At 46.2% G+C, this 25,000-nt stretch overlaps 1 protein-coding gene across 1 annotated transcript in view; it reads right to left on the reverse strand.

Annotated features, from left to right (window-relative positions):
* LOC143297332 (U3 small nucleolar RNA-associated protein 15 homolog) overlaps window positions 1–25,000 on the reverse strand; it is a 117,201-nt gene that overhangs the window by 23,357 nt on the left and 68,844 nt on the right. Inside the window, exons 7-8 of the mRNA XM_076609623.1 lie at window positions 8,604–8,739; window positions 119–203 (exon numbers count right to left, since the gene is read on the reverse strand). Coding sequence (XP_076465738.1) covers window positions 119–203; window positions 8,604–8,739 — 221 coding nt within the window. The remainder of the gene's footprint in view (window positions 1–118; window positions 204–8,603; window positions 8,740–25,000) is intronic.

Consider the following 25,000-nt stretch of genomic DNA (forward strand, 5'->3'; position numbering starts at 1 on the left):
TGGAATCTACGCATCTTCAAAATGAAAGTAAACGCATCAAATAATTCTAATTACGCCCATTATTCACATCAACAGACAACAACGACGACAACAACAACAAAACAAGCATTCTACGTACAGAAACGGCGACGCTCAGAATGTTGGCAGGGTAGTCAAGGGTGTGGACGACTTGATAGGTGGCCACATCGTAGATCTTGATGTGTCTGAAACCACAAAATCACAACAACATTACGCTAATAATAATAATAATAATAATAATAATAAGAAGAAGAAGAAGAAGAAGAAGAAGAAGAAGAATGATAAGAAGAAGAAGAAGAATATAGCGCTGAATCTTGTGCAGAGACAAATCAAAGCGCTTTCACACCAGTCATTCACATGCATGCAAAACTCTAAAACTAGAGAATCTGAAGACAATGAAGAGAGGCAGGGAAAGGAGGCTATCTTGGGAAGAGTTTTAAGGCCAGACTTGAAAGAGCTGAGTGCGGAGGCCTGACGAAGCGAAAGAGGGAATTCATTCCAATTGCAAGGTCCAGAGTCAGAGAAAGAGCAGTGGTCAACAGTGGAGTGTTTGAATCTGGGTATGCATAAACAGAGTGGATCCGAAGTCGATCGCAGAGAGCGAGATTCAGTGTTGTGGTGAAGGCAGCCACACAGATAGGAAGGGGCAGATTTGTGAATACAATTATAACAAAGTGCTGATCTTGTACATTATTCTGTGTGAGACAGGGAGCCAATGGAGATATTGCAAAAGAGGAGTGATGTGCTCAAATCTGTTCTTTCCGAGGACGAGTGAGGCAGCAGAGTTATGTATGGGCTGAAGGGACCGAATTCGCTGGAACGCTGAAGGGACTGAATACGCTGGTACGCTGTATTACATCACTACGGTGTCTTCATGCATATACTGGTTGGTTGTGTACCTACCTCCACCACAGGCGATGGATATTTAAAACACTGGTGTCTTCATGCATGCATTGGTTGGTTGTGCATCTACCTACACCACAGGCGCTGGATGTTTAAAAAAAAAAATCAAAAGATGATGACAGATATAAAACATAACCAGAACTAGAACTTGTACCAAGGGTAATCTGGTAATATTTTCTTCTTTAACTCATCTCTTCTTAATGAACTGAGAAAAGGAGACAGGCAAAGAAGAGAGAGAGAGCAGGGGGTCGGAGGGGGGTGGTAGGTGGAGAGAGAAGAAGGGCTGGGGAGAGACAGACAGACAGACAGAGAGAGACAGAGGGTGTGTGTGTGTGTGTGTGTGTGTGTGTGTGTGTGTGTGTGTGTCTCCAGCACCTGCATGTACGCTGGATATCACGCATTCATCATACACACACACACACACACCACACACACACACACACGCACACACACACACACTCCAGTTTTCTTGGCATCAGCCTACCCTTCCCAGTTCCGTCCTTCAATGTTTGTAAATGACATTGAACAACCACGCCGCTTGGTAAACAAATAAAAAACAACAGACAATGCCCTTTCCGTGTCCCCTGTATTCTCACCTTTAAGCAATGGAAACAAAAGGAACAATAAGGTGAGTTGAAACATAAGACGTTCACGCACATTGCTCAAACCGGTAGTCCCCCCCCCCCCCCCCCCCCATACGGTACAGTCTTTGACTCAGAGACAGAGACAAAGAGACAGACACAAAGACAGAGACAGACAAATACAAAGACAGATGAGACAGGACAGATGAAGATGGGAAGAAAAGTGGAGACTGGAAGAAAAGAGAACGGTGGTCAGCAGTCAACACAATGACTGTGAAGGATCGACAATGAGGGCAGACACGAAAAACAGAAACTCAAAAAGTTTGTTGGCTCTGCCTGGTGTTTCTATACAGAAAATAGCAACTGACTAGTACAGCTCTGGACAAACTTTGTGCAACACAATATAGCAGCGCGACTTGATCACTCAATGAATGGCATTTCGATGCAAAAATGTCCAATATCAGTAACAAATTTGTGCAACGTGATATTCTAAAGACGCCATAATGATAGACTTCCTGGATCACAATGGTTGGATGAGAAGAAGAAGAAGAAGAAGAAGAAGAAAACAGCCAAAAACGAAAACGGTAAAAAAAAACAAAAAAAAACCAAAAAAAAAAACCCGGAGACAAGGAGAGCAGGAGGAGGAGGAGGAGGAGGAGGAGGAGGAGGAGGAGAACAAGAACATTTTTCAGACACATGCACTTGAAACACAGCAACGCTACCAGCTCTGGTCAAGAATGCAGCAGCAGCAGTAGCAGCACCGTGCGCTGATTGAAAAGTCTGAACCCTGTCCCTCCCGCACTTTCTTTCAACTCCCAGCCCCATCATCACTCCATTGCACAATCTTCTCCTCTTTTTCTCATATGATAAATATCTCCCCTCCCCCTACCCCATACACCCCCACCCCCCTCACACCAACCCAGACAAACAGAAATGTTCGGCTGGGAGTTTACAACGAGCCTGACGTCAGTTCATAACTACGTCAAGTCATATTGCCACCCATCACCCTTCTGCTCCCTACCGCCCCCACCTCCCCCCTCCCCTTCCGGCTCCACGTTGCTGTTGTAAACCCCATCCTCATTCCCCACCCTCCCCAACCCCCTCCGCTATCCCACTGATTTATACCCCTTTGTCATTTTTCTCCCCCCCCCCTCCCCCCTTTCTCATAATGATTATCTATCTCCTCGCTGCGCCTCTCCAGCCGAAATGAGCTATGGGAGGGACCCAGGACATGCGCCGTCAAAGAGCTACCGCAGCAGCAGCTCCCCACAATCTAAGGCCTCTCGGCAGCTGCTTGATACCCATCTTGCAATGGGGACAGGCAGAGAGACAGGCAGACAGATTCCCCTCTCCCGTCGAAGAAGAAAAGACCTTCCAAATACCCACCAAAAGAATTTCTATCACTCATCTTTTCCTGCTCCCTTCTCCATGCATCTCCTTTTTGTGATAAGGCCGTCGTTGGGTGTGATGAAACAAATTTCTATATCGTTGGGGGCAGAGGAGAGGGGGGAGCCCCTGTTTCCGCTCCTACTACACCCCACCCCCATCTTCCGCGTGCGTCCTACTTCCTTTCTTCTTCTTCTCCCTTAACTCTAAGAAGAGTCATTAGGAGCGCAGCACCGTACAGAAGAACTGTTCACCGGATTCAAAGTCTGGGTCTCCATCTCCCTAACCCCCCTGTTTCTCGAACGTGTTTGTTGCGCATTCGTTCTCGTTAGAACTATCTCTCTATACCTCCGCCGTGAATTGTTCATGTGAAAGAATGTGAAGGAGGGTAGGAGAGAAGAGGCGGGAGGGTTGGGGGGAGGGGGGGGGGGGCAAGGAAGACAGAGGGGGAGACTGAGAAAAGAAGACAGAGAAACAGATGGCGGGATGAAAGGACAGAGAGACAGGGAGAGAGAGAGAGAGACAGAGAGAGGGGACAGACAGAAAGACAGACAGATGTAGATGAAAGGAGAGATAGGTGGGATGGAGAGAGAGAGAGAGAGAGAGAGAGAGAGAGAGAGAGAGAGAGAGAGAGAGAGAGAGAGAGATAAACGCAGAGACAGACAAACGGACATACATACATATAGAGAGAGCAACAGAGTAAATACGGAAAGAAAACAGGAGGCTGGAGAGACAGACAGAGATGCCAGCATTCACATCCCTACCCCCAAGTGTGCTTACGACTCGCTCTTATCTCTCCCCTCCACCCCCCTCTTACAAATCTACCTCGTATCGAACAATCCAGCCACAAGCAACTGACTGTATCTTTACATTCTGAAGGCATCATCAGTCTGTCTTCTTCTCCTTCAGACTTCTTTTAGGTCCAAACCCCCCACCCCAACCCACCCCCCAACGTCTTTTCGTGTGGTCTTAAATCATCACCGTTGCCCCAGAACAGCTGTCAGCCCCACTTAAGAGAGAACACGGGTTTTGAAGATAGGGAGGTGTAATAAATAAAACGATAGTTTCGCGTGTTTCGCAAACTTGTCTGGGGGGAAAAAAAAAATGTCCCACCATGGATCATGGCCAAAGTGCGGCTTTTAGTGAACGAAGGATGCCTTCTTGTTGTGTATTGCACTGACGACTCTCTCTGTCTCGCTCGACCATATCTCCGACCCTCTCTCTCACTCACCCCACCCTCTCTCTCGGCTTTAGTGAACGAAGAATGCCTTATTATGTATTGCACTAACGACTCTCCCTCTTCCGGACCCTTTCTCTCCCCCCCCCTTCCCCCAACACCCCCAACTCTCTCACGGCTTTAGTAAACGAAGGATGCCTTATGTATTGCAATGTAGACTCTCTCTCTCTCTCTCTGACCTTCAAAGTTCATCAAGCTAAAAGCTGGGTGTTCGGGGGGGTGAGGGTCAGAATCAGGATGGGGGAGTGAAGATAGGAAGAGGGCCTTGGAAAGGAGAGAAAGGGGGTGGGGGTGGTGGAAAAATATAAAGAGTCAGTCAGAGAGAGAGACATGTAAAGGGAGAGAGTCCCAGAGAGAGAGAAAGAAAGGGGGGGGGGGTGTCACAGAAAGACAGAGACAGACAGACAAAGACTGGGACAGAGAGACAGTCAGAGCGAGACAGACAGACTGGCAGAAATAAAGAGACACAGAGATCAGTCAGACAAACAGCGATACAAACAGAGATATAGACAGAATGAATCAGTCCAGAGGAGCACACAGGCCAGGAAGTACGAGGAGGAGGAAGAAGAGGAGGAGGTTGAAGGAGGCGAGGGGGTGGAGGGCGGAGAACGATGGGGTGGGAGGGTGAGGGGTAGATGTCATGAGAAGGAAGAGATGTAGGGGGGTGGTGAGCGGTGGGGGGACGGGGTTGAAGGGAGGGAAGGACATAGTTGTCTGACAAGTCAAGATGAATGAATGGAACCCCCACCCACCCCCAACTATACCCACCTCCCTGCCCCATTAGCCCCCCCCCCCCCACCCCCTCTCTCTCCCTCCCTCTTTCCTCCCCCCTTCTCTCTCTCTCTCTCTTCTCTCCCTCCCTCGCCGTCTTCGTGTCAGCAGCATCATCAGGCGCCACACACCGAACGCCAGAACCACAAAGGGCATCACAGACAGACAGATCATCCACTTCATCATCAGAGCTGTGCCAGGGGAAGGCCTATCCGGTTGTGTACATGGGTCGCCCTCTTGTTCCACGCACAGCGCGCGCGCGCAAGCACGCACGCACGCACACACACACACACACACACACACACACACACAAACACACACACACACTGAGATATAGATACGTACATACATACATCTATCTATATCTTTCTATTGTGGGAGTTGCTGTCCACGAACACAGAAGAACAACAACAACAAAGAAGAAGAAGAAGAAGAAGAAGAAGAATACGATGGTGATGGTGACGAACAAGAACAAGAAAAAGAATAAGCAGAACAAGAAGAACAAGAACTAGAACAAGACACACATCCCAATTCCATTCCTTGAATAATTTAAGGAAAAAAAACTTCCTTTGCATTTCTTTTTCTTCTGGAAAAGAGGGGTGTGGGAATGGGGTGGGGGTGGTGGGGTAGGGGGTTGTGGGATGACGATTTGTTTAAATCTAAATCTGATGGCCATAACTTAAAGCACCAACCGTAACAGCAGTGGCAGTCGTTGGATAGCCAGCAGTATATCATATGTAAGAGTGGTGTTTGTGCCAGAAAAGACAATTTCTTACATTTCAGAGAGAGTGAGAGAGAGAGAGGAGGGATGAGAGGGTGCAGAAGGAGACAGAGAACAAGAGACAGATAAAGAGAGAGACAGAGACAGGGACACAGAAAAAGTAAGAGACAGGGAGAGAGACAGAGAGAGTGAGAGAGAGACAAAGAGAAGAGAGAGAGAAAGAGATGGGGTAAAGAGAGAAGGAGAGTGAGTGAGTGAGTGAAAGGAAGAAAGAGAGAATGGGAAGAGAAGAAGAAGAAGAAGAGAGGAAGAAGAAGAAGCAGAAGAGACCGCTATCAACCTCCAGATAGAATGAAGGGAGCTTCACTGGAGTTGGAGGAGAATTTGGAGAGGCACAGCGGGACAACGTTCAAGGTGAAACGATGACTTGATAAAAAAAAAAAAGAAAGGGAAAAAAGAAGAAATAAAGGCTTAGGGTATATGAAGACCTGCAACAAGGCGCGCGCGCGCGCACACACACACACACACACACACACACACAAGGAAAGGCAAAGGAAAGGATAAAGTTGCCAAACACACGCACGGCTGATTGCGTTAACGATTTCCAAACCCCAACCCCACACCCCACCACCACCCTGCCGAACCATTTATCGCTTTTCAGCGCTCGCCTTGTTTACGCCTCACACGCTGGTCTGGATGGGGAGGAGCTCAGGAGGCTTCTCTCCCCCCCCTCCCCCGCACCTCTACTATCACTGGCCCAACAGCAATGTTGTTTTTTTCTTTTCTACCAAGTAGCGTTGACTTTGTATGGTAACCGTAAAGCGTCCGACTCAGTGCCGAACAGGCAGCCACAAAACAGAACATCTGCTGCAGTCCTGCCCGCTCCACCAAGCGCTCCGAGAGAAAACCTGGGCGCCCGACCCAATCCCAGCGGCCCAGAAACTCTACGGAGGACTGGAGGACCAGCGACGTACTGCCGCCTTCGTCGAGGAGACGGAGGATTCCATCTGATAAATGACGAACGAGACAACAAGCGTCCGACTAGGACACAGGTGTCCACGGGTTCGAGTCCCAACCCTCCCCCCCCACCCCCGCCCCCCACTCGTGTACATACGAGTGAACGTGGGAGTTGCAGCCCACAAACGAAGAAGTAGTAGTAGTAGTAGTCCCAAATATGGACCGGGAGATTTTTACTCCTTCCCTTCCGCCGCCCCCTCAAACACTTCCCACCCTGATATGACCCTGTGTGGTCGCCCGGGCCTATTACTGCTAACGAAGAAAGAATCCCCCCCCCCATCCCCCCTTCAACCACCACCACCCTTCCTCCTCCTCCTCCTCCACTAGACCCTGAGTGGTGGTGGTTGGTGGTCTGGGTGCAACACTTTCGGTCGAGACGATAAATACACCGATCGAGGTTACCCGCGTGTACTATTAAATACTTTTGCGCACGTTGTTAAAGAACCCACGTCAACAACAGGGTTGGTGGTCTCGTGTGTGTGTGTGTGTGTGTGTGTGTGTGTGTGTGTGTGTGTGTGTGTGTGTGTGTGTGTGTGTGTGTGCGTGCGTGCGTGCGTGCGTGCTCTTGTGTGTGTGTGTGTGTGTGTGTGTGTGTGTGTGTGTGTGTGCACGTTTGTGTTCTTCCCTTTTCCAGATATCTCTTACCCATGTTGATTTGTAACCCAGTCAGTACCCACTGCGAAAACCAGCGAGAACGTATGATTTTCTCCAACATCTTATACGCTATTTCCGGAACGTTCAAGGAGCGAGAGAGAGAGAGAGAGAGAGAGAGAGAGTAATCAAGCAAGAATTTGGGAGTCTTGCCAACAACCTAGATCTATCTGTTTTCCGTTGAAATGACAAACGGATCATTTTCTCTGTGTGTGTGTGTGTGTGTGTGTGTGTGTGTGTGTGTGTGTGTGTGTGTGCGCGCGCGCGCGCGCGCGCGTGTGTGTGTGTGTGTGTGTGTGCGTGCGTGTGTGTGACTTGATCTGTGTGCGTAAGTGCAGGAAAGAGCAGTCCGACTTTTACACAGAAATCCGTTGTGACCAACAACGCACGCGCGCGCGCGCACACACACACTGAAAATGGCCACAGAGGTAGTGAACTTGATCCATTGTGTCAGAGCTCGGCACAGGAAGTCAGGTCACAATCGTTTTCCTCCACCCTATAAGTTTGGCCTACTCAAGAAGGGGGTCCTCGAGCCCTCATCACTGCTGAGCAGTGTCGTTCACTCAAGTCCCAACTTCGAAACGATTCTAACCCCCACCCCCCCTCCCTCCCCCGAAAATGGAGTATGGTGGCTGCCTATATGTCGGGGTAAAAACGGTCATACACGTAAAAACCCACTCGTCTACATGTACACCACGAGTGAACGTGGGAGTTTCAGCCCACGAACGAAGAAGAAGAAGAAGAACCGATTCTGCCACTGCCATCTCAAAACACACAACTGAGGTTACCTAATACAGATGCTGGCCCTGAAACAGACAGAAGTGGCGGTTCTTCGTTGAGGACCCCCCAACCAACACACAACAGAGGGCTTAATGGGCACGAGTAGTAATTAACATATGTATCCAATACAATGCAATACAATACATACAAATTCTGCTCCCGTCTCCCCCCGTGTGATCAAAGGCAAAGAGAGCCGAACATTTGGGACAAGTTTTAACATGTTTGTTTGACTTTTTTGTCTTTTTTAAAATTTTTATCAGTTTTACCTGTGTGTGTGTGTGTGTGTGTGTGTGTGTGTGTGTGTGTGTGTGTGTGTGTGTGTTTTCTTTCTTTAGTTTAACGTCTCTTCACTGGTAAGTGATCTTAGACGGGGAGAATGGGGGGATGGGCAAAGTACATCTGTGTGCGCGCGCGGGGTTTGGGGTGTGGGGGTGGGGCGATGGGAAGAAGTGGTGTGTGTGTGCACAGAAAGAGAGAGAGAGAGAGAGAGAGAGAGAGAGAGTAATGATGATGGTGCCCCCCCCCCCCCCCCCCCTACCTGTCTGAGGAGGCGGACATGAAGCGGCGGTAGTTGCTACAGAAGCACATGTCCATGATGGTCTTGTGGTGGTGGGTCAGCTGGCTCAGCTGTCGGCCCCCGGCCAGCACGTCCCACACCTTCACCACGTTCCCCCCTGAAACAGCATCAAGTAATTATGAATGAATGAATAAATGAATGGATGAATAAATGAATGCGTAAATAGAAAGACAGTTAAACTAATTAATTAATTAATAGATGAATAAATAAGTAAATAAATTAGTAGAAAATTGTCATACTGACATTATATATATATATATATATATATATATATATATATATATATATATATATATATACACGTAACATCCAGGCCGACCCCGGAATGGGCATTTCATGAGAAGAGAATGAGGGAGAAATGGGGAGATGATGATGGCGATGACGACGACAATGATGATGATGACGATGATGATGATGACGATGATGACGATGATGATGATGATGATGAAGCCTGACCAGCTTCTTGGGTTTACGCGTTTGGATACTGGCAGATACCTGCGAATGCACATCTGAGCCATTTTTGACGGCATTCCACCACCACCATCAACACTACCACCACTATCAACGAAACACATCAATGAAAGACAGACACTGACTGAAGACATAAACGGAGAGGGAAGAGGGGATATATCGAGGGAGGGAAGGAGAGGCAGAAAGACAGACAAATACAGAGCGGATAAAGAAGATAATAGAATTAAATTTCCACGGTGTAAGTATTTGCTGAATAAAACCATTAATCAGATTAACTTCTTTCTTTTTTTTTCTCATTCCTCCTTTTTTTCCGCTATTCGTCAGGGAATGACGGGCGTGAAGGGCAAAAGCGAACGACTGTTTTCGCGCACGCGCGCATGTGTGTGTGTGTGTGTGTGTGTGTGTGTGTGTGTGTGTGTGTGTGTGTGTGTTTTCATCGTCAATGGTAATGATTTCTTTCAAATTGTTTTTGTTGTTGTTTAAAAAAAAAAAGAAGAAAAAAAAAAAAAAAAAAAAAGCACACTTAAAAAAAGAAAAAGAAAAAGCATTACGATCACCATCGTGATGGAAAACAAAGTCCCTCACTTTCGCTAGCCTTTTTATGAATTATTTTCATTTTTCAGCAAGACCGTTAAATTGATGCGGCGGCGACGTCAACTCACTTTTTTAATGACGTATAACAGGAAATGGGCGATTAAAAAAATGTGTTTTACCCATCGGTCGACATCAACGGGTAATGAAAGAGAGGTGTGAGGAGGTGTGGTGTGCTGTAATGTTTGTGTGTGTGTGGAGAGGGAGAGAGGGAGGCAGGGAGGAAGAGGTAGAGAAAGGGGGAGGGGCGAGACGAGACAGGCACAAAGAGAGAGAGAGAGAGAGAGAGAGAGAGAGAGAGAGAGAGAGAGAGATTCAAAAACTTATTACTCAAGGACAAAGACTTTAGGCATCGCCTAGTCTTCCAATCTGAGAGAGCGAGACAGAGACAGAGAGAGAGAGAGGGAAGGAGGGGGGGTGTCGGTGTATCTCAATGTGTGTGTGTCGGTGTATGTACACGTGTGAATAACTGCAATATATAAATGAGATGTCTCACAAGAGAGAGAGAGAGAGGGTGGACAGATATAACGCGAAAGACAAGAGTTCCAGATATAGTCGTGTATATTTGCTCTGGGCAGGGAGACGAGAGAGAGGCGAGAGCAAATAAGATGGAGGAGAATGGAGAGAAAGGGTAAAGGGGGGGTAGGGGGGCTACAAAGAGACAAACAGACCGACAGACAGACAGACCGACAAAAACCCTGAGTAAATAAAACCTTAATTTCACCACCCATCGGTGTCGCTTTGTAACCCAACACCAGAAGGAAGCTGTCGGAGAACAGGGGTGGGGGGTGGGAGGGGGGAAGTGTGGAGGGTGCCAGGGGGGCAATGGAGGTGGAGGGAGGGGGGGGGGAGAGGGACTTCTAGATGGATGAAGGATCTGAAGGAAGAGCGCAAGGGGGTGAGGGAACAAGGGGTGGGAGGGAGGAAGGGCAAGCAAACGGAAGAGCAACATAGTCAGAAAGGATATACCGTTACCCCCTAATTACTCCCACAGGCAAAGCCCTACAGCTTCAATCACACGCCAGACTGCCTGTAGAATGATGGAAACGGTTAGGGGATGGAAGAATGAAGGGGGTAAGGGGGTGAACAGAGGAAGGGTGTAGGAGGATGGAAACAGGGAGGGGGGTGTGGGGGTAGAAACGTTTCTCCTTCATCATATTTTCCAATGACATTGTCAAACAATGGTTCTGGGTTCCAGACCCGCTAAAAGACAGACAAAGACAAAGGCCAGATCAGCAGTGAAAGAATTCCTACTTGTAAGGAGACAGGGCTGGGGGTTGGGTGGAGTATGGTGGTTTGGGGCCTGAGGGGGCGGGGTGGGGTGGGGTGGGCGATTGGCAGGGATGGTGAGGGGAAGGGGTTGGAGTGGTAGTAGTTTGTGGTGGTGGAATTGTACACGCCCTAGTTATCTCTTTGGTGCTTTATTCTGTTGCTGGTTTTTGGTGTTGGTTGTTGGTTGTTTTTGTGTGTGTGTCTGTCTTTTTCTCTTTTTTTTCTTCTTTTTGAGAAAGAAAAACAAGGACACTGCAGTTATGACAGACGGCCGTTTCTTGAGCCGTCAAGTGACGGAAATTAAATGCATTCGTTGTGTCGGGTCATGTTCCTCCCCTCTTCTGCAACAAACTGGGTTAAGTGTGTGCCGGGAGGGGAGGAGGGAGAGGTCGGGCAGGGGGGTGGGGGGATGGCGTGGGGTGGGGGTGGGGACACCCAACTCATTAATCCCCTGTAACCAGTAATCAGTTTTGCTGATTAAGGTTGAGAGAAATCACCGAAATATACAAATAAGTTGAAGAAATTTTCGATTCAGAACAAGGGAAACTTTATGTCTGACAAAACGTCAGCAACATTTTCAAAGTACCCGCTATCCGCCTGAGAAAAGACGGGCCCAAAGGTATTAAAAAAAACAACCCAAAAACCTCTGGCGGACTTACTACTGACGGCCTATGCACCAAGACAGATACTGGGCAATGAGATTATGAAAACGAAACAATTCGGGGTTGTTTTTTTGGTTTTTTTCCCTCCCTTGCAAAGATGGTTCTTTTCTTTTCAGTCCATACAAGTCATTCCTAATTCAATGCGAGAGAAAAAAACACCAAACAACATACAGGCATCATTCTGACCTTCTCATTAAGTCAGCATCACTAAAAATGGCACTATACAATAACCATGGTGCACAGAAGTTGCCATGGACTGACAGCTAACGTACCTGTGCCAATGCAGAGTTCACAATTACACAATCATGATACGGATTAAGCATTGCTATCGTTGCCTGTGCAGGACTTTTTAGACTCACAGTTAAACTAACCAAAACAAAAAACTATGTGATATGGCAAGGGATGTTTTCCAGTCCAATCCCATATGCCTTACTCTTACACTCTCTTGACCTCTACCTTCCTGGCCCACCCATGTCTTCACCCGGCTTTAACTCGAAGCTTAAAGAAATCAAGAAACAATGCAAGGAAAGGCAAGACGTTTATCATAAACTCTTTCATTTCTGGGTACTACTTCTACTACTACTACTACAACTACTGAGTACCACTACTAAGTACCACCACTACTACTACTATTGTTTCAGACGTGACCAGTCAGTCGTTAAGGACACGATGTCGTCATTCACTCTTCTTTTCCTCTTCCTGAACATGGAATATTACATTAGAGTCATGTGCATGTGTTTATTTTGTATGTAGTTTTTACAATGATTTTCTTTCGTCATGAAGTGTGAATGGGGCGGGGGAATCTGACTTCACGACATCCTCATTTAATCTGTTGTTTCGTACTCGTAGGTATTTTTCAAATGATTTTCTTTCGCTAAGGGGTTTGAATGAAAAAATAAATTCTTACACCATGACCATCCTGAATTAATCTGCTTTCTTGTTTCTCCCCCACCCCCCTCTCCAGTCCTCTCTATCTTCCTGTACACATATGCAAGTAATATGCCGCGCATGCACACACACACACATCCACAACGCTGGGGAGAGACGGGGATAAATAGAAATAGAAAGAGAGAGAGAGGGAGGGGGGGTGAAAGGGAGGGAGATAAGATGGAAAAATAGTGGAGCGAGGTGGGGGGAGTGGGGGAGGAGGGCCCAACAGGGGGAAGGGATAACATACACACACAAAAACCGACAGAAAAAAAGAAGAAAGGAAAAAGAAAAAAAGAAGAATGAGAAAGAGCTGTGGGGAAGTATCTTCATTTATTCTACTAATTACTTGCAGGATTCTCGCCGGTGTTTTCACAAGATTCGGAGCTGGTAACCAAACCAGCGAAAATGATGCATGCACAAACAACGTTCCCATATCAAATCTCACGACCGAACTCTACCCTCCTCTGCCCCCTTCCCCTTCTCTCTGTGTGTGTGTGTGTGTGTGTGTGTGTGTGTGTGTTTACATGTCTGCGTCTGAAACTGAATCATTTAAAAATAAGTTCCAATATCACAAAACTCTCTCTCTCTCTCTCACACACACACACACACACACACACACACACAGACCTCCACCACTCTCTTTTGTAAACAGTAGCGTGTTGTTGTTTTTTTCCCCCCTCTTTTCCCTGAAAGTGAAGCATGTACAAATAAGTTCCGATATCGCCAAAAACAGAGCGACCACCCAATCTCTTTTCTTTCGATCCTTTTTTAGAGTCTCTCTGTCTCTGTCTCCCTCTATTTCACACACACGTACACACACACACACACACACACACACACACATGTGAATTAAAAAAAAAAAAAAACAAACAAACAGACGGGGCTGTCAGTTGTTTAGGCGAGAGAGCGGAGGGTGTCAGAGTGAAGGAGGGTGGAAGACGAGAAGCTACTTGAAGGCATGGGGGGATTGATTTAATTAAGCCAACTCACCCGCCCGCTCTATCACGCAAAAAATACTATCACGTAACTATCATCACATCAAGACATAAGTTCACACGATCTAACACCACCCCCCTCTGGCAATCACTCCCTCTCCTCCAGTTTTTCAAGACTCACATGACCTTAATGCACAAACTAAGCAACACATATCAACGGTTTATAATGAGGCGAATCAAAACTCCCAACCGCGCTGCTTACATAGGTGCAGTTATAGTTATACCCCTGGAGAGGGTTGACTCAAACAACAATACAGTTCGTTGGCCCTGCCGGCAAGTCCTGAGAACGGGGTGCACACAAGGCTGATGCTGATGCTGACGGTATAAGAGTTCAAAGGTTCCAACAAACGATTTTTTTTTGTTGAGGGCGGTAGGGGTCGGGGATGGGGTTGGGAATGGAGGCGGCCGCCGAAGGTGGTATGGGGATTGGGGAGGAGAAGGAAGAGGAAGACGAGGAGGAGGACGAGGAAGACAAAGACGACGACGAGAAGAAGAAGAAGAAGAAGAAGAAGAAGAAGAAGAAGAAGAACAACAACAACAACAACAACAACAACAACAAGATAAGCGAGACTACATCTTAGCACACCCTGCCCTCTAAAAAAGAAGGGACTAAAAAAATATCAAAACAGTTTACGATCAACCTATCACTATCAACGCAAGTAAAAAAGAAACAAAACTGAAATAAATGAAGCTGATTCGAGACCAGTTGCTCAAACTACAGAAGAAAACCTGCGACAGGCGCAATAGCCGTGTGATAACAGGGTTGGAGTTTAATTTAATCTTAACTTACCTGCAATTCGCCATGAACATATTCTTAGCACTTAAAAAGCCAGAACAATGCGGTGCATTGCATTTAGATTGATGGAAGTGGACGGGTAATTATGACCAATTTCCCAATGTACAATTCGTGACAATCTTTCCCATCTTTCCGTAGAGACTGCATGCATCTCTATAACACCACCCTCTCGAACCCAAACCACCAGATCCCAGGCTCGCATGGAAATCGTTTCGAACAAAAATATATAAACACTTCTGAGCCCAGCCAGATATAACCCACATGCAAGCATTCAAAGACCGGTGCGATGACTCTCATGCTGCACATACCTCCACAGGCATATCTGGGTATTCATATAACATCTCCACGTGGTTTTTTTTTTCACGACCAGAGGAGACTTTTTTTTAACAAATAATGAAAGAAATGCACACAAACATCAGTGCTGGGTTGCATGAGCGAACTAAGCGACGATATGTTTGTGTGTAAAGAACGTTCCACCAAAGTATGTATTAAATCAACAGACGAAAGGATATTCTTAACGTTAAACATACTAACCGCTGCAATGGTCACCCATGCAACCCACCCACCCCTCCACCCGCGGACAACACGTGTTGTCAACAGTGTGCTTCCTCTTCTGGGTATGTTTTCTCTTCACGCACACTGCCTGTACGCCATGGGCCTGTATCTTTCTGATGAAACGCACGCACCCGTGGTTGGAGTTCGATTCGCCTCGTTATAAATGTCACATTCTGCCTGAGTGTGTTACGTGGTGCGTGCCTGAAATCTGACTGAATGACACTGGATACGAATGATGAGCGCCCAATGGCAGCCGTCAGTCGGCTCTACCCAGGTAGGCAGCCCGTGTTGTGCAAATGACCCCGTGTTTGTAAAGCGCTTAGAGCTTGGTCTCCGACCGAGGATAAGCGCTATATAAGTATCGATATCATATCATAACCATGCGCCTAGGGCCTTACCACTTTGGCCAGTAACAATTAAAAAGTATCTCACACCCATCACCTCAAATCCCCCAGCCACAAGTAGCCCATCGCCAGTTTTAGAATACATAATTAAAGTAAAGTAATCCACAGACTCCAAATCACATCTACGACATAAGCCACGATTCTGAAAAGTGAAACGGGACAGCTACTTTCACCGTTAAGGTTCTGCGCTCTTGACTTCCTGCTGATCTTCCTGGTTGGTCAAACAAAAATGTGTATTTTGTGGACTGTGTCCAGAGTCTGATCGCCCCAAACAAACCAAAAGTTGTGTATTTAGTCCCCTATTCATTGATGCACACTTGTCGTCCTGACGATATGACATCAACTAAAAAATTCCCCAGTACCTCCCCGAGTCCAACACACAGTCACGCTTCCTCTGCTCTTCTTATTCATCAACACCTCCACTCCACTCCCGGCCCCCTTCCAACTCTCCTCTCTCTTAAAAAAAATAGGCCCTTAAAAAAAAATAAATAAATAAATAAAAAAGGAAAAAGCCGTCATCTTAAAAATAAAAAAAATTTAAAAAAAAAGGGGGGGGGGGGGGGAGGGGACAGGAAATGCCAACTAGACACCACGGGAATGCGCACGCGCGACTGTGGTATCAATCCCTTCGCTGATCTGATGCCTGCCTCGTTTATAACTCATCGTCATCCCCGTGTCCCCGGCCCCGGCCGTCGGCAGAAGACAGCTTCCTCTCGTTTAGCCGACACTTAAAAAAGAATTTAGAGAGAGAGAGAAAAGAAAAAAAAAGGAAAAAGAAGAACAAGAAAAGGAGGGGGCAAAGGGGGAGGAAAAATCAAACAAACAGGGGAGGACGGAAGGAAGTGGGAAGCGGTTGACAAGATCACTTCGCCAGATGTTCGGGCCTCTACGAGAAATACCACCTCGCCCAACACACGAGAGAGAACCTAGAAGAGACAGGAAAGTCAAAGAAGATACAGAGAACTACGACAGGACAGGTCTCGGATCAAGGCCTGCACACATACCCCTCCTCATCCACAACCACAACCACCAAGATCACCACCCTCTTGTGGTATGGAGTCCTACCACAGCTCCCTCCAGCGATGGTGGTCGAGCGGACAGTTATGAAGCTGTAACCCGGAAAAAAAACAACAGACAGACAAAACCGTTACCTAGAGACTTGGAGGTTTGATTATAAGCGATATCAGCGTTTTGTCGACAGTATCGTTTGATTTGGCCACCCTCAACACCAGTCAAACTGGTAATATCAAATTCACGTAAGATTATCAGACAAAACCGTTACCTAGAGACTTGGAGCAGGTAACTTTGCCGGGTGTGTACAAACAAAGTCAAGGCAAAAGAGGGTTATTCTGTAAAGAAGACTGTTAAGTATTCAAAGAAGCAAAGCCGTTAAACAGAACTCATCTTAAACAGACTTCACAGACAGTAACCGTTCGGTACAGGGAGCTGTTGGAATTCCTTCCACAAAAAATGTATGATGACGTCTCTCCAGAAACCACTTTTGACAGAAGGCATAGCCGACTGTGTGATGACTAAATCTCAGCACTGCTTGATGGATTAAGAGTGCATTTCTTTCTCACCCCCCCTCACCCCTCCACCATGTCAACATACAAAACGTGCAGACCACCTGGTCCCTAAACATTTCTCTTGCGCGCATCAAGACAGCAGAGGACCAAAGTACTCATGTAAACCATGGCTACGGGAACAAGAATATAAAGTACTGGACAAAACGATGGGGGCAGTAAAATGAGACTGGTCAAATCCCACGACCAGTCCAAGCAAATACACACAGAAACTGCAAAATCTACACAAAACGTCCAAGACGACAACGATGAAGAAAATTAGAATCCTCAAGAGAGACGCCCATCTCGAACGACAGTACACTATCAAAACTATAAAAAATTATATTCAATTAAGTCTGAAAGTGATAGCGTGTTCCAGCATTTCATTTAGTTGTACTCCTTCAAAGAAAGACAAGCAAACAAACAAACACAAAGTGGGGGGGGGGGAAGAGAGAGAATAACAACAAATGCAAAAGAAAGAAAGAACGAAGGAAAGAAAGGCGATAAAAGTACAAAGGGATATTGGATAATGAGGTCCTGTGTAGAGATAACTAGCGAAGTATTCATTATGTGTCATGACCTCTTCAGAGTAAAACTTGCTCCAAATGTTCGAACAAAACAAGTAATAATTTTACAGGCAACAGTCACAGTCATCATTCAACAACCAAGGCCAAAAGCCTTTCCACATACACACACACACGCACACACACACACAGACTTAAAAAAAAGTATACAGAGTTAAAATCACGCACGCACGCACGAACACACACACACACACACAACACCATCAGACCCTCCAACGGTGAAGTCGAACTTCCTGTTTGAAAACAACAAGATGATGGATCCGTTCACAGCGGCAAACGACCTCAACTTTTCCAGCCGGCACCGCCATAGACTACCAGGATGACACCCAATAATTCTGTTTTTCCCTCCTCTTCTTTTTCCGGCAAATATTGATCCTCCGAAGGTGGACCACCTCAACTAATGCTACCCATTAACTCCCAAACAACCGAGATGCCAATGATTGCATTTGAAGGATTCATCAAAAACCTGTACCAATTCAATACAGAAATAAGCCCTCCTTCAGTGCATCGTCTCGTGAAAATGTGCTCCTCTTCTTCTTTCTTTCCCTCTTTCTTTGGTTATTAGTCTGGGCTGTGTGTTTCTTTGTTTATTTCTTCTTTCTTTCTCTTCCTCTTTCATTCATCAGTCATTATTTGTTTGTGTTGCATTTTTCTTTGTTTCTTTCTTCATTCTCTTCTTATTACTTATATTTTTACCCCTTTCTTCGTATGTTTTTCTTCTTTCTGGTCCCTTCTCCGCACACTTCTCCTCCGAGTATACTCCCCTCCTCAGACTCACTGCGGAGGTCACCATTTGAAAAGAGAGTAGCTCTTGTTCTAAAATATGTTATCTCTTTTCGATGTTCATCCTCCCGATATAATTTCTTTTTTCTTTTTAGCCGGGGGGGGGGGGGAGGGTTGCTGTCGGTTTTTTGTTTGTTTTTTTTTTTCCCCCATTTTTTCCCCGTCTTCATCTTTCTAATACCTTGACAAAAAGCATAGTATGTTTCTGCTTCAGCCCTGCTGTCAAACCTCCATAATAACGATCATGTGGTGACCTAGGGTCGAAAAACATGAAAATCTAGACCCAGAATTTGGGAGAGGAGGGAGGGATGAGCGATAGGGGGAGAGAGAGAGATAGAGGGATAGACAGACAGGGGGACAGACAGAGAACGCAGGAAGTTCAATGCAAAGGCCACCAGCCTGTCCACATGAGCATATGTACACACACATAAAGAGAGAGGGGAGGGGGTGCGGGGGGGCAGGGGGGGGGGGTGGATAGACAGACAGGAAGACAGACAGAGAACGCAGGAAGTTTAATGCAAAGCCACCAGCCTGTCCACATGAGAACATGTACAGAGAGAGAGAGAGAGAGAGAGAGAGAGAGAGAGAGAGAGAGCATGCAAGCAGGCAGATAAATGTACACGGCGCATACATACTCAAGTACACTTGTGAATACCAAGTTCTTTCTGTTTCTGTCATCCATAAATAAAATACACGCATTCTTAACTCTCTCTGACACACACACACACACACACACACACACAAACCCCAACACATGCTTCCGAACACACATGTACACAATACACACACATCCTAACCTCCCCCCACACCCACCACCACCACCACATACATGGATATATGAAACATAAACACGTTCGTCTGTTAAATCGGATGTCACAAGCACTTGGCCGCATGATGAAGAACGGTCGGAAACACAAGACAGGAGAGGGTGAGGAACTGATGAGATTTTTCTCTCTTCTTCTTTTTTATTTTTATTTTTTAGGTGGGGATGGGGGGGGGGCGGCGGAAAGGAAGTCAGAGGTCATGGAGGTAGGGGTGAGGTGGAGAGGGGAGAGTAAAGGGTAAGGATGAAGGGGTTGGGGAGATATGTAGAGGGACCGGGGAGGAGGGTGAGGGGTGGGGGGGGGGAGGGGGGTGGACGAACGAAAGTGTCAAGTAAGCAGAGGGATTATCATTCTTGTCGAACTCAAAACAGTATCGGCTTTCCTTTGTATGATTTATCAAAGTCATTGCGCGCGATGCCAACGCGCCCACCACCACCACACCACCACCATTCTCGTTTCCCACACACACACACCCAACCCCTACCCCATCTCCCCCCAAACTGCTAACATATGTGGCGAGATAGCAATAATAGATTCCGGAGAGGAAGAGAGAATTGTGGAATGAGTGGAGGGTGGAGGGGAGGGGAAGAGGTGAGGAGACGGAGGAGGAGGGTGTGAAGTGTTCCTTGGGAAACAAGGGGTGAGGTTACAATGGGAAGATGAAGAAGCGGCAAGGTACAACAAGGCTGCAAAGTATGTATTAACTCCGTCCTCTCTCTCTCTCTCTCTCACACACACACACACATTCTCTATCTATACCCACCCACCCACCCACACACACATTCTCTTTCTATACCCCCGCTGTCTCGAATATTATCTTAGCCCGTTGTAGATTGTGTTCTGGGATCGTTTGTCGCCCCTCTTCCCACCAAACACCCCCATCCCCTCCCCCCTCTGCCCCCCTCCCCCTCCCAACACGCCTCTACCCTCCCCAACTCAAGTCAATCGGGACCCTTATTATTCTTCCTCACTTTTTTTGATTCCTTGCGAGAGTACGCAGAAAATGTGTACAGTTTGTTTGTGCTGTGGTTATCATCACTCTGACACCCACCCCTACCACCTACACCTACCCCTACTTTTTTTTTTTCTCTCTCCTCTCTTCTGTCTGGGAGTAGTAATTGGGAAAATTCCTCTCCTTCCCTCGAATATGTTGTGCTCGATGCGACTGTTATTGTGTCATCATCGTCTTTCTGCCCAGAGCAATAACTTATATACACTGTCCCCCCCCCCCCCTCCTCTCTCTCTCTCTCTCTCACACACACACACACGCACGCACGCACGTGTGCTCACACACACACACACACACTTTTTTTCCCCCCACACTGCATCCTCTTTTTTCTTTCTTTCGTTATCCTTCGTCTTCCATTCCGCATATACCACGCCCCTTCTTAATCTCTCTTTTTAGTTCTTGAAAGTGGTGGAATAGAGAACATTTATATCTTTTAACTTTGTCGTGTAATGTCTCAAAATAGCAGTCTTAGATGAACAGACTATAAATAAATATACGAATGAACGAAAAACGTCTCAAAACAGAATACAAACGGTCTATAGAAGAACTATGCACTGAATACAGAACGAAACAATATAAGACAAAAATTCTTTATTGGTGAGAATAGACAAGCAAGTACTACTTCATTTGTTTTTTCTTTATAAATCCAGCTCTCATGACTAAAAGCAAAATGTCACAAAAAGAAAAAAAGAAGAAGAAGAAAAAAAAAAGCAGCACCAGCAGCAGCAAGAACTATAGAAAGCTCAAACCAAACGGAAGTTCTATTTGTGCCCGAACTGGAGTTTTGATTTCTTGCCTGCGCCACGACCACGTCGAGGTTAAAAGCAGAACTTAGACTAACACCAACGTATTTCAGAGAGAGGAGCAGTGTGCATTCGTATGAAAACGATATTACCATTAGGGAGTTGTTGTAACCCGTTTTCAGTGGATTTCGACTCTTATTTTGTACGTTATTTTCCTCAATTTTGATGCGGATTCAGTCACTAAACTGAACGTGCTGCCAACTTGCCCCCCCCCCCCCCCCAACCCCACCACCCCCCCACACACCTCTCTTAAACCATGGAAATGTAACCAACAGGTGCAATAATCTGGGATGCTAAAACAGGACATTTCCCCCAATGCTTTACTCCAATGCTTTATTTATCTATTTATCTTAATGTTTTAACGTCACATGCAGTAGATCATTGACCCGCTGAGGTCAATCATTAAATTTCAACTAATGCCAGATCTGGAAGCGGAGAGAAAACTCTATCATGGCGGGCAGGTAAATGACTGGATCGCAAACCAGACAGCATGCAGTTCTATTGGAGTTTAACGACCTATTGGCGCCTTCACCCTCAAGGTCAAGTTTGTTCGGTTGGAGTTGTTTACAGCATGCAGCATTCGCCTGCAAATGAGTAGCTTCTTTGCATATGAAAGCCAAGAACTGGGGACAAGCACACACACACACACACACAGAGAGAGAGAGAGAGAGAGAGAGTCGTATACCAAGCTGAGAAGGAACGGAAACTCAGTTTCCACATAGGCAATAGAAGGATTATTCCTGTGTCTGGGCTGTGTAACCGTGGATGTTGCTGCCACTTTAGGTGTGTGTGTGTGTGTGTGTGTGTGTGTGTGTGTGTGTGTGTGTGTTTGCGGAGCGGTGAGGAGGGTATTATATGGTGTGGTGTGGTGTGTTATATTGTGGTGTATACTGTGTGTGAATCTGTGTGTCTGTGTGACTGAACGTGTACGCGCAACCAGCAATCCCAGATATGCAACACATATTCATAATCGTTCGATGTTGGCGACTGCTGTTAAGTCTTAACAATCAGCAAGGGAATCTCATGTCACATGTTTAGCATTAGGGGAGAATCTGAGAAGCCAGCGTTAACTCTGAAATTTTTGCATCTACTTTCGTGGTAGAAGGTAAAATCTGTCACAAGCGTGCGCGCACACACAAACGCACTCATCATCGGGACGCTTCACCGTACCAGGATGCACTGAGAGTTCTATGTTGATGCTGTTGGCCTCTCAGATTCTTTCCCAGCGCAAAACCCTAAATCAAGAGATTTCCTTGCAAATCCAAACCTGTTCTGTCACAACGGAACCGGGCCACATCGATCTGGGAAACGACGATTATGAGGATGCGATGCATGGGTGGAATGGGATCGCTGGCTGCTGCGCGCACGCATAACCGCACGCACACACACACCACAGTACCATTCTAACACACACACACACTCATACCACCATTCTAACACACACACACACACACACACCCCCCACAGCACCATTGTACCACACACACACACACACACACAACAGCACCATTGTACCACACACACACACACAACAGCACCATTGTACCACACACACACTGTACACTACAGCAGCGTCCACGCTGCGTCAGCTCCAGACCTAAAATGGCCCAGGCACTGTTACGGAATAATACTACAATAAGAGAAGAAGAGAAGAGGAGGACGGATGATCGTGCTATCATTGTTCAGTGGCTGCTTTTTAGGAGGCTCTTGCGATCGCTGCTCACACACCTCCCCTTCCCTCCCTGTCCCCTCTCCCCCTCCATTAATATGCCACCCCCCCTGCTCGGCTCCGCCCATCACAGGCTGCCCCGCCCCGCCCCTCCTCCCACGGGCATCGTCTCTCCCGTGCAATCAATCCTCCCTCTCTCTCTCTTTCTCTCTCTCTTACACACACACACACACACACACACACACACACACACAAATACCCGAGTAGCTCGTTCGCCTTTTTTTCCCCTCAACTGTGAGGGATGGATGAACGAAGAAGAAGAGCACTACACTGCTAAAGCCTTCGCTGATCGAAGAAGTATAGCAGCTTGAATGGAAACAAGAGCGGGAGAGGACAAAACTGTTGATTGGATGACTGGCTTAGCCAACTGATTCTCTCTCTCTCTCTCTCTCTCTCTCTCACACACACACACACACACACACACACACACAACCCGATCCCTCCTGCCAGAGTACGGACACTCAACATCATGGAATACCACAAAAGAAAAGGGGTCGATTCAACGGTGGCAGGCCAGGATTCGGGAGCCAAAGGCACATCTCTCTCAGTGGTTGATTTTCAGTGAGCACTGAGACTCGCCAACAAGTTAGCATTACGACGTCGGACACGTTGCATTGCATTGCATTGCATTGCATTGCATTGTATTGTATTGTATTGTATTGTATTGTATTGTATTGTACTCTTGTAGTGTAGCGTAGCGTATTGTAGTGTAGTGTAGACACTCTCCACCACAATCAAATTCTGGCCCAGATAGTCGGGACAGTTGTTGCCTCCCCTGCTGTTCTGACGGTCATAGGTGGAAAAGACTGACGTATTACACATACAGTAGTGTAGTGGAGTGGAGTGGAGTGGAGTGGAGTATAGTCCGCTGCGTTGTGTTGCGTCGTACTGATAGTAGTGCATTACATTACATTACATTGTGTTACTCTATGTCACCTTCTTTTTCTGTGTAAAACTTTGGGCTGCTTCTCCTGAAGACAGCGCGTCGCCACAGTTCAAAGCCATTTTATTTCTCACGTCTGCACATACGTTGTGTTTACCACCAATAAGCTTTTCTTTTCCTACACAATTTTTGTCAGGTACAACCCCTTTGTTGCTGTCGGGTTCTAATTTAGCCTGCACAATGTGAAAGCTAGCTGCACACAGGACCTCGGTTCGTCGTCTCATCAGCACACTAAACACTACTCAACATCTATTGGGGTGGGTGGGTGGGGAGGGAGGTTAAAAATCCCGGTCCTACATGGGACTCGAACCTGTGGACACTCCTAGTCGGGTGCCCATTACCACAACACTGGGCCACCGTTCAACGGAAAACTCTGGTCCCCAACCGGAAGTAAATCCCGGAAGTCAGTAACATTTTATCTGCTGTCCATGACATGATGGCGAAAAGTAAAAATGAAAATAAAATTTAAGGTGGCAAAGGTAAAAGGATTGAATCGATGAAGAAGCAGTTCGAATTCCCAAATACGCTCAATAACGAATCTGCTGATTATTATCAACTAATTACTAGGAACTACAACTGGTCCCATAAGTTTTACAACGACTCATGCTCGGCATCGGTTTATGAAAATGTGAAGTGGGTGGCTCATTCTTTCCCCTTCTAATATTTTCTTATTGGATATCATCATATCACGATTTAATAAATATGAATCTGCGCAACTTATAACAATACACTCGGTATTTGATGCTGCTTTTTTTTTCTCTTCTTTGATGTTGTTTTTTTTTTAACAGTTCTTATTCAAGCTTTGGTCAATCAATTTGATCGGTGCAATAGAAATCAGTGCGCTACAGTTCCATTCATTCGAACAAAGAAAATTTAAACTACCAGCACAGCAAACATGCAGTAAATATACAACAAGACAGTAGTGAAGTGTGGTCATCAAAAGCTTCCTCTAGCTTCATACATTATTTCTGGAAAATGAATTCAAAAGGACACGGAAAAATTTGTTGCAAATTTGGTAAGTTTGGAATTACGCTATGTGTTCACGAGATTTGTAAATTCTACAGCGTTTGGGAAGTGTTGGAAGCACTTACTTATGTACTGTTACCGACCTGTAAATTTTAACGACTGGGAACGAACATTTTGAATACACAATGAAATTAAATCAACGATTTAATTCAAATCACAATCACAAAAACAAAAAACAAACAAAAAAAAAAAAAAAAAAAAAAAAAAATCCGACGCTGAATTTTGCTGCACGAGGCGCCACACGTGTTCAGGCTATGATGGACGTTAAGCTGCCTTGGTGTTCAAACATTTCAATATAAAGAAACAGACAAAATACAGCGTTCAATTAAAAACAACAACAACAAAAAACTTGAGCAACAACAAAGCCTGAGCTTATAAATATCGTGCTCTTTCATGTGTCACAAACGACCAACAAGCGC

This window comes from Babylonia areolata, chromosome 22, assembly GCF_041734735.1.
Source record: "Babylonia areolata isolate BAREFJ2019XMU chromosome 22, ASM4173473v1, whole genome shotgun sequence".
Taxonomy (NCBI): domain Eukaryota; kingdom Metazoa; phylum Mollusca; class Gastropoda; order Neogastropoda; family Buccinidae; genus Babylonia; species Babylonia areolata.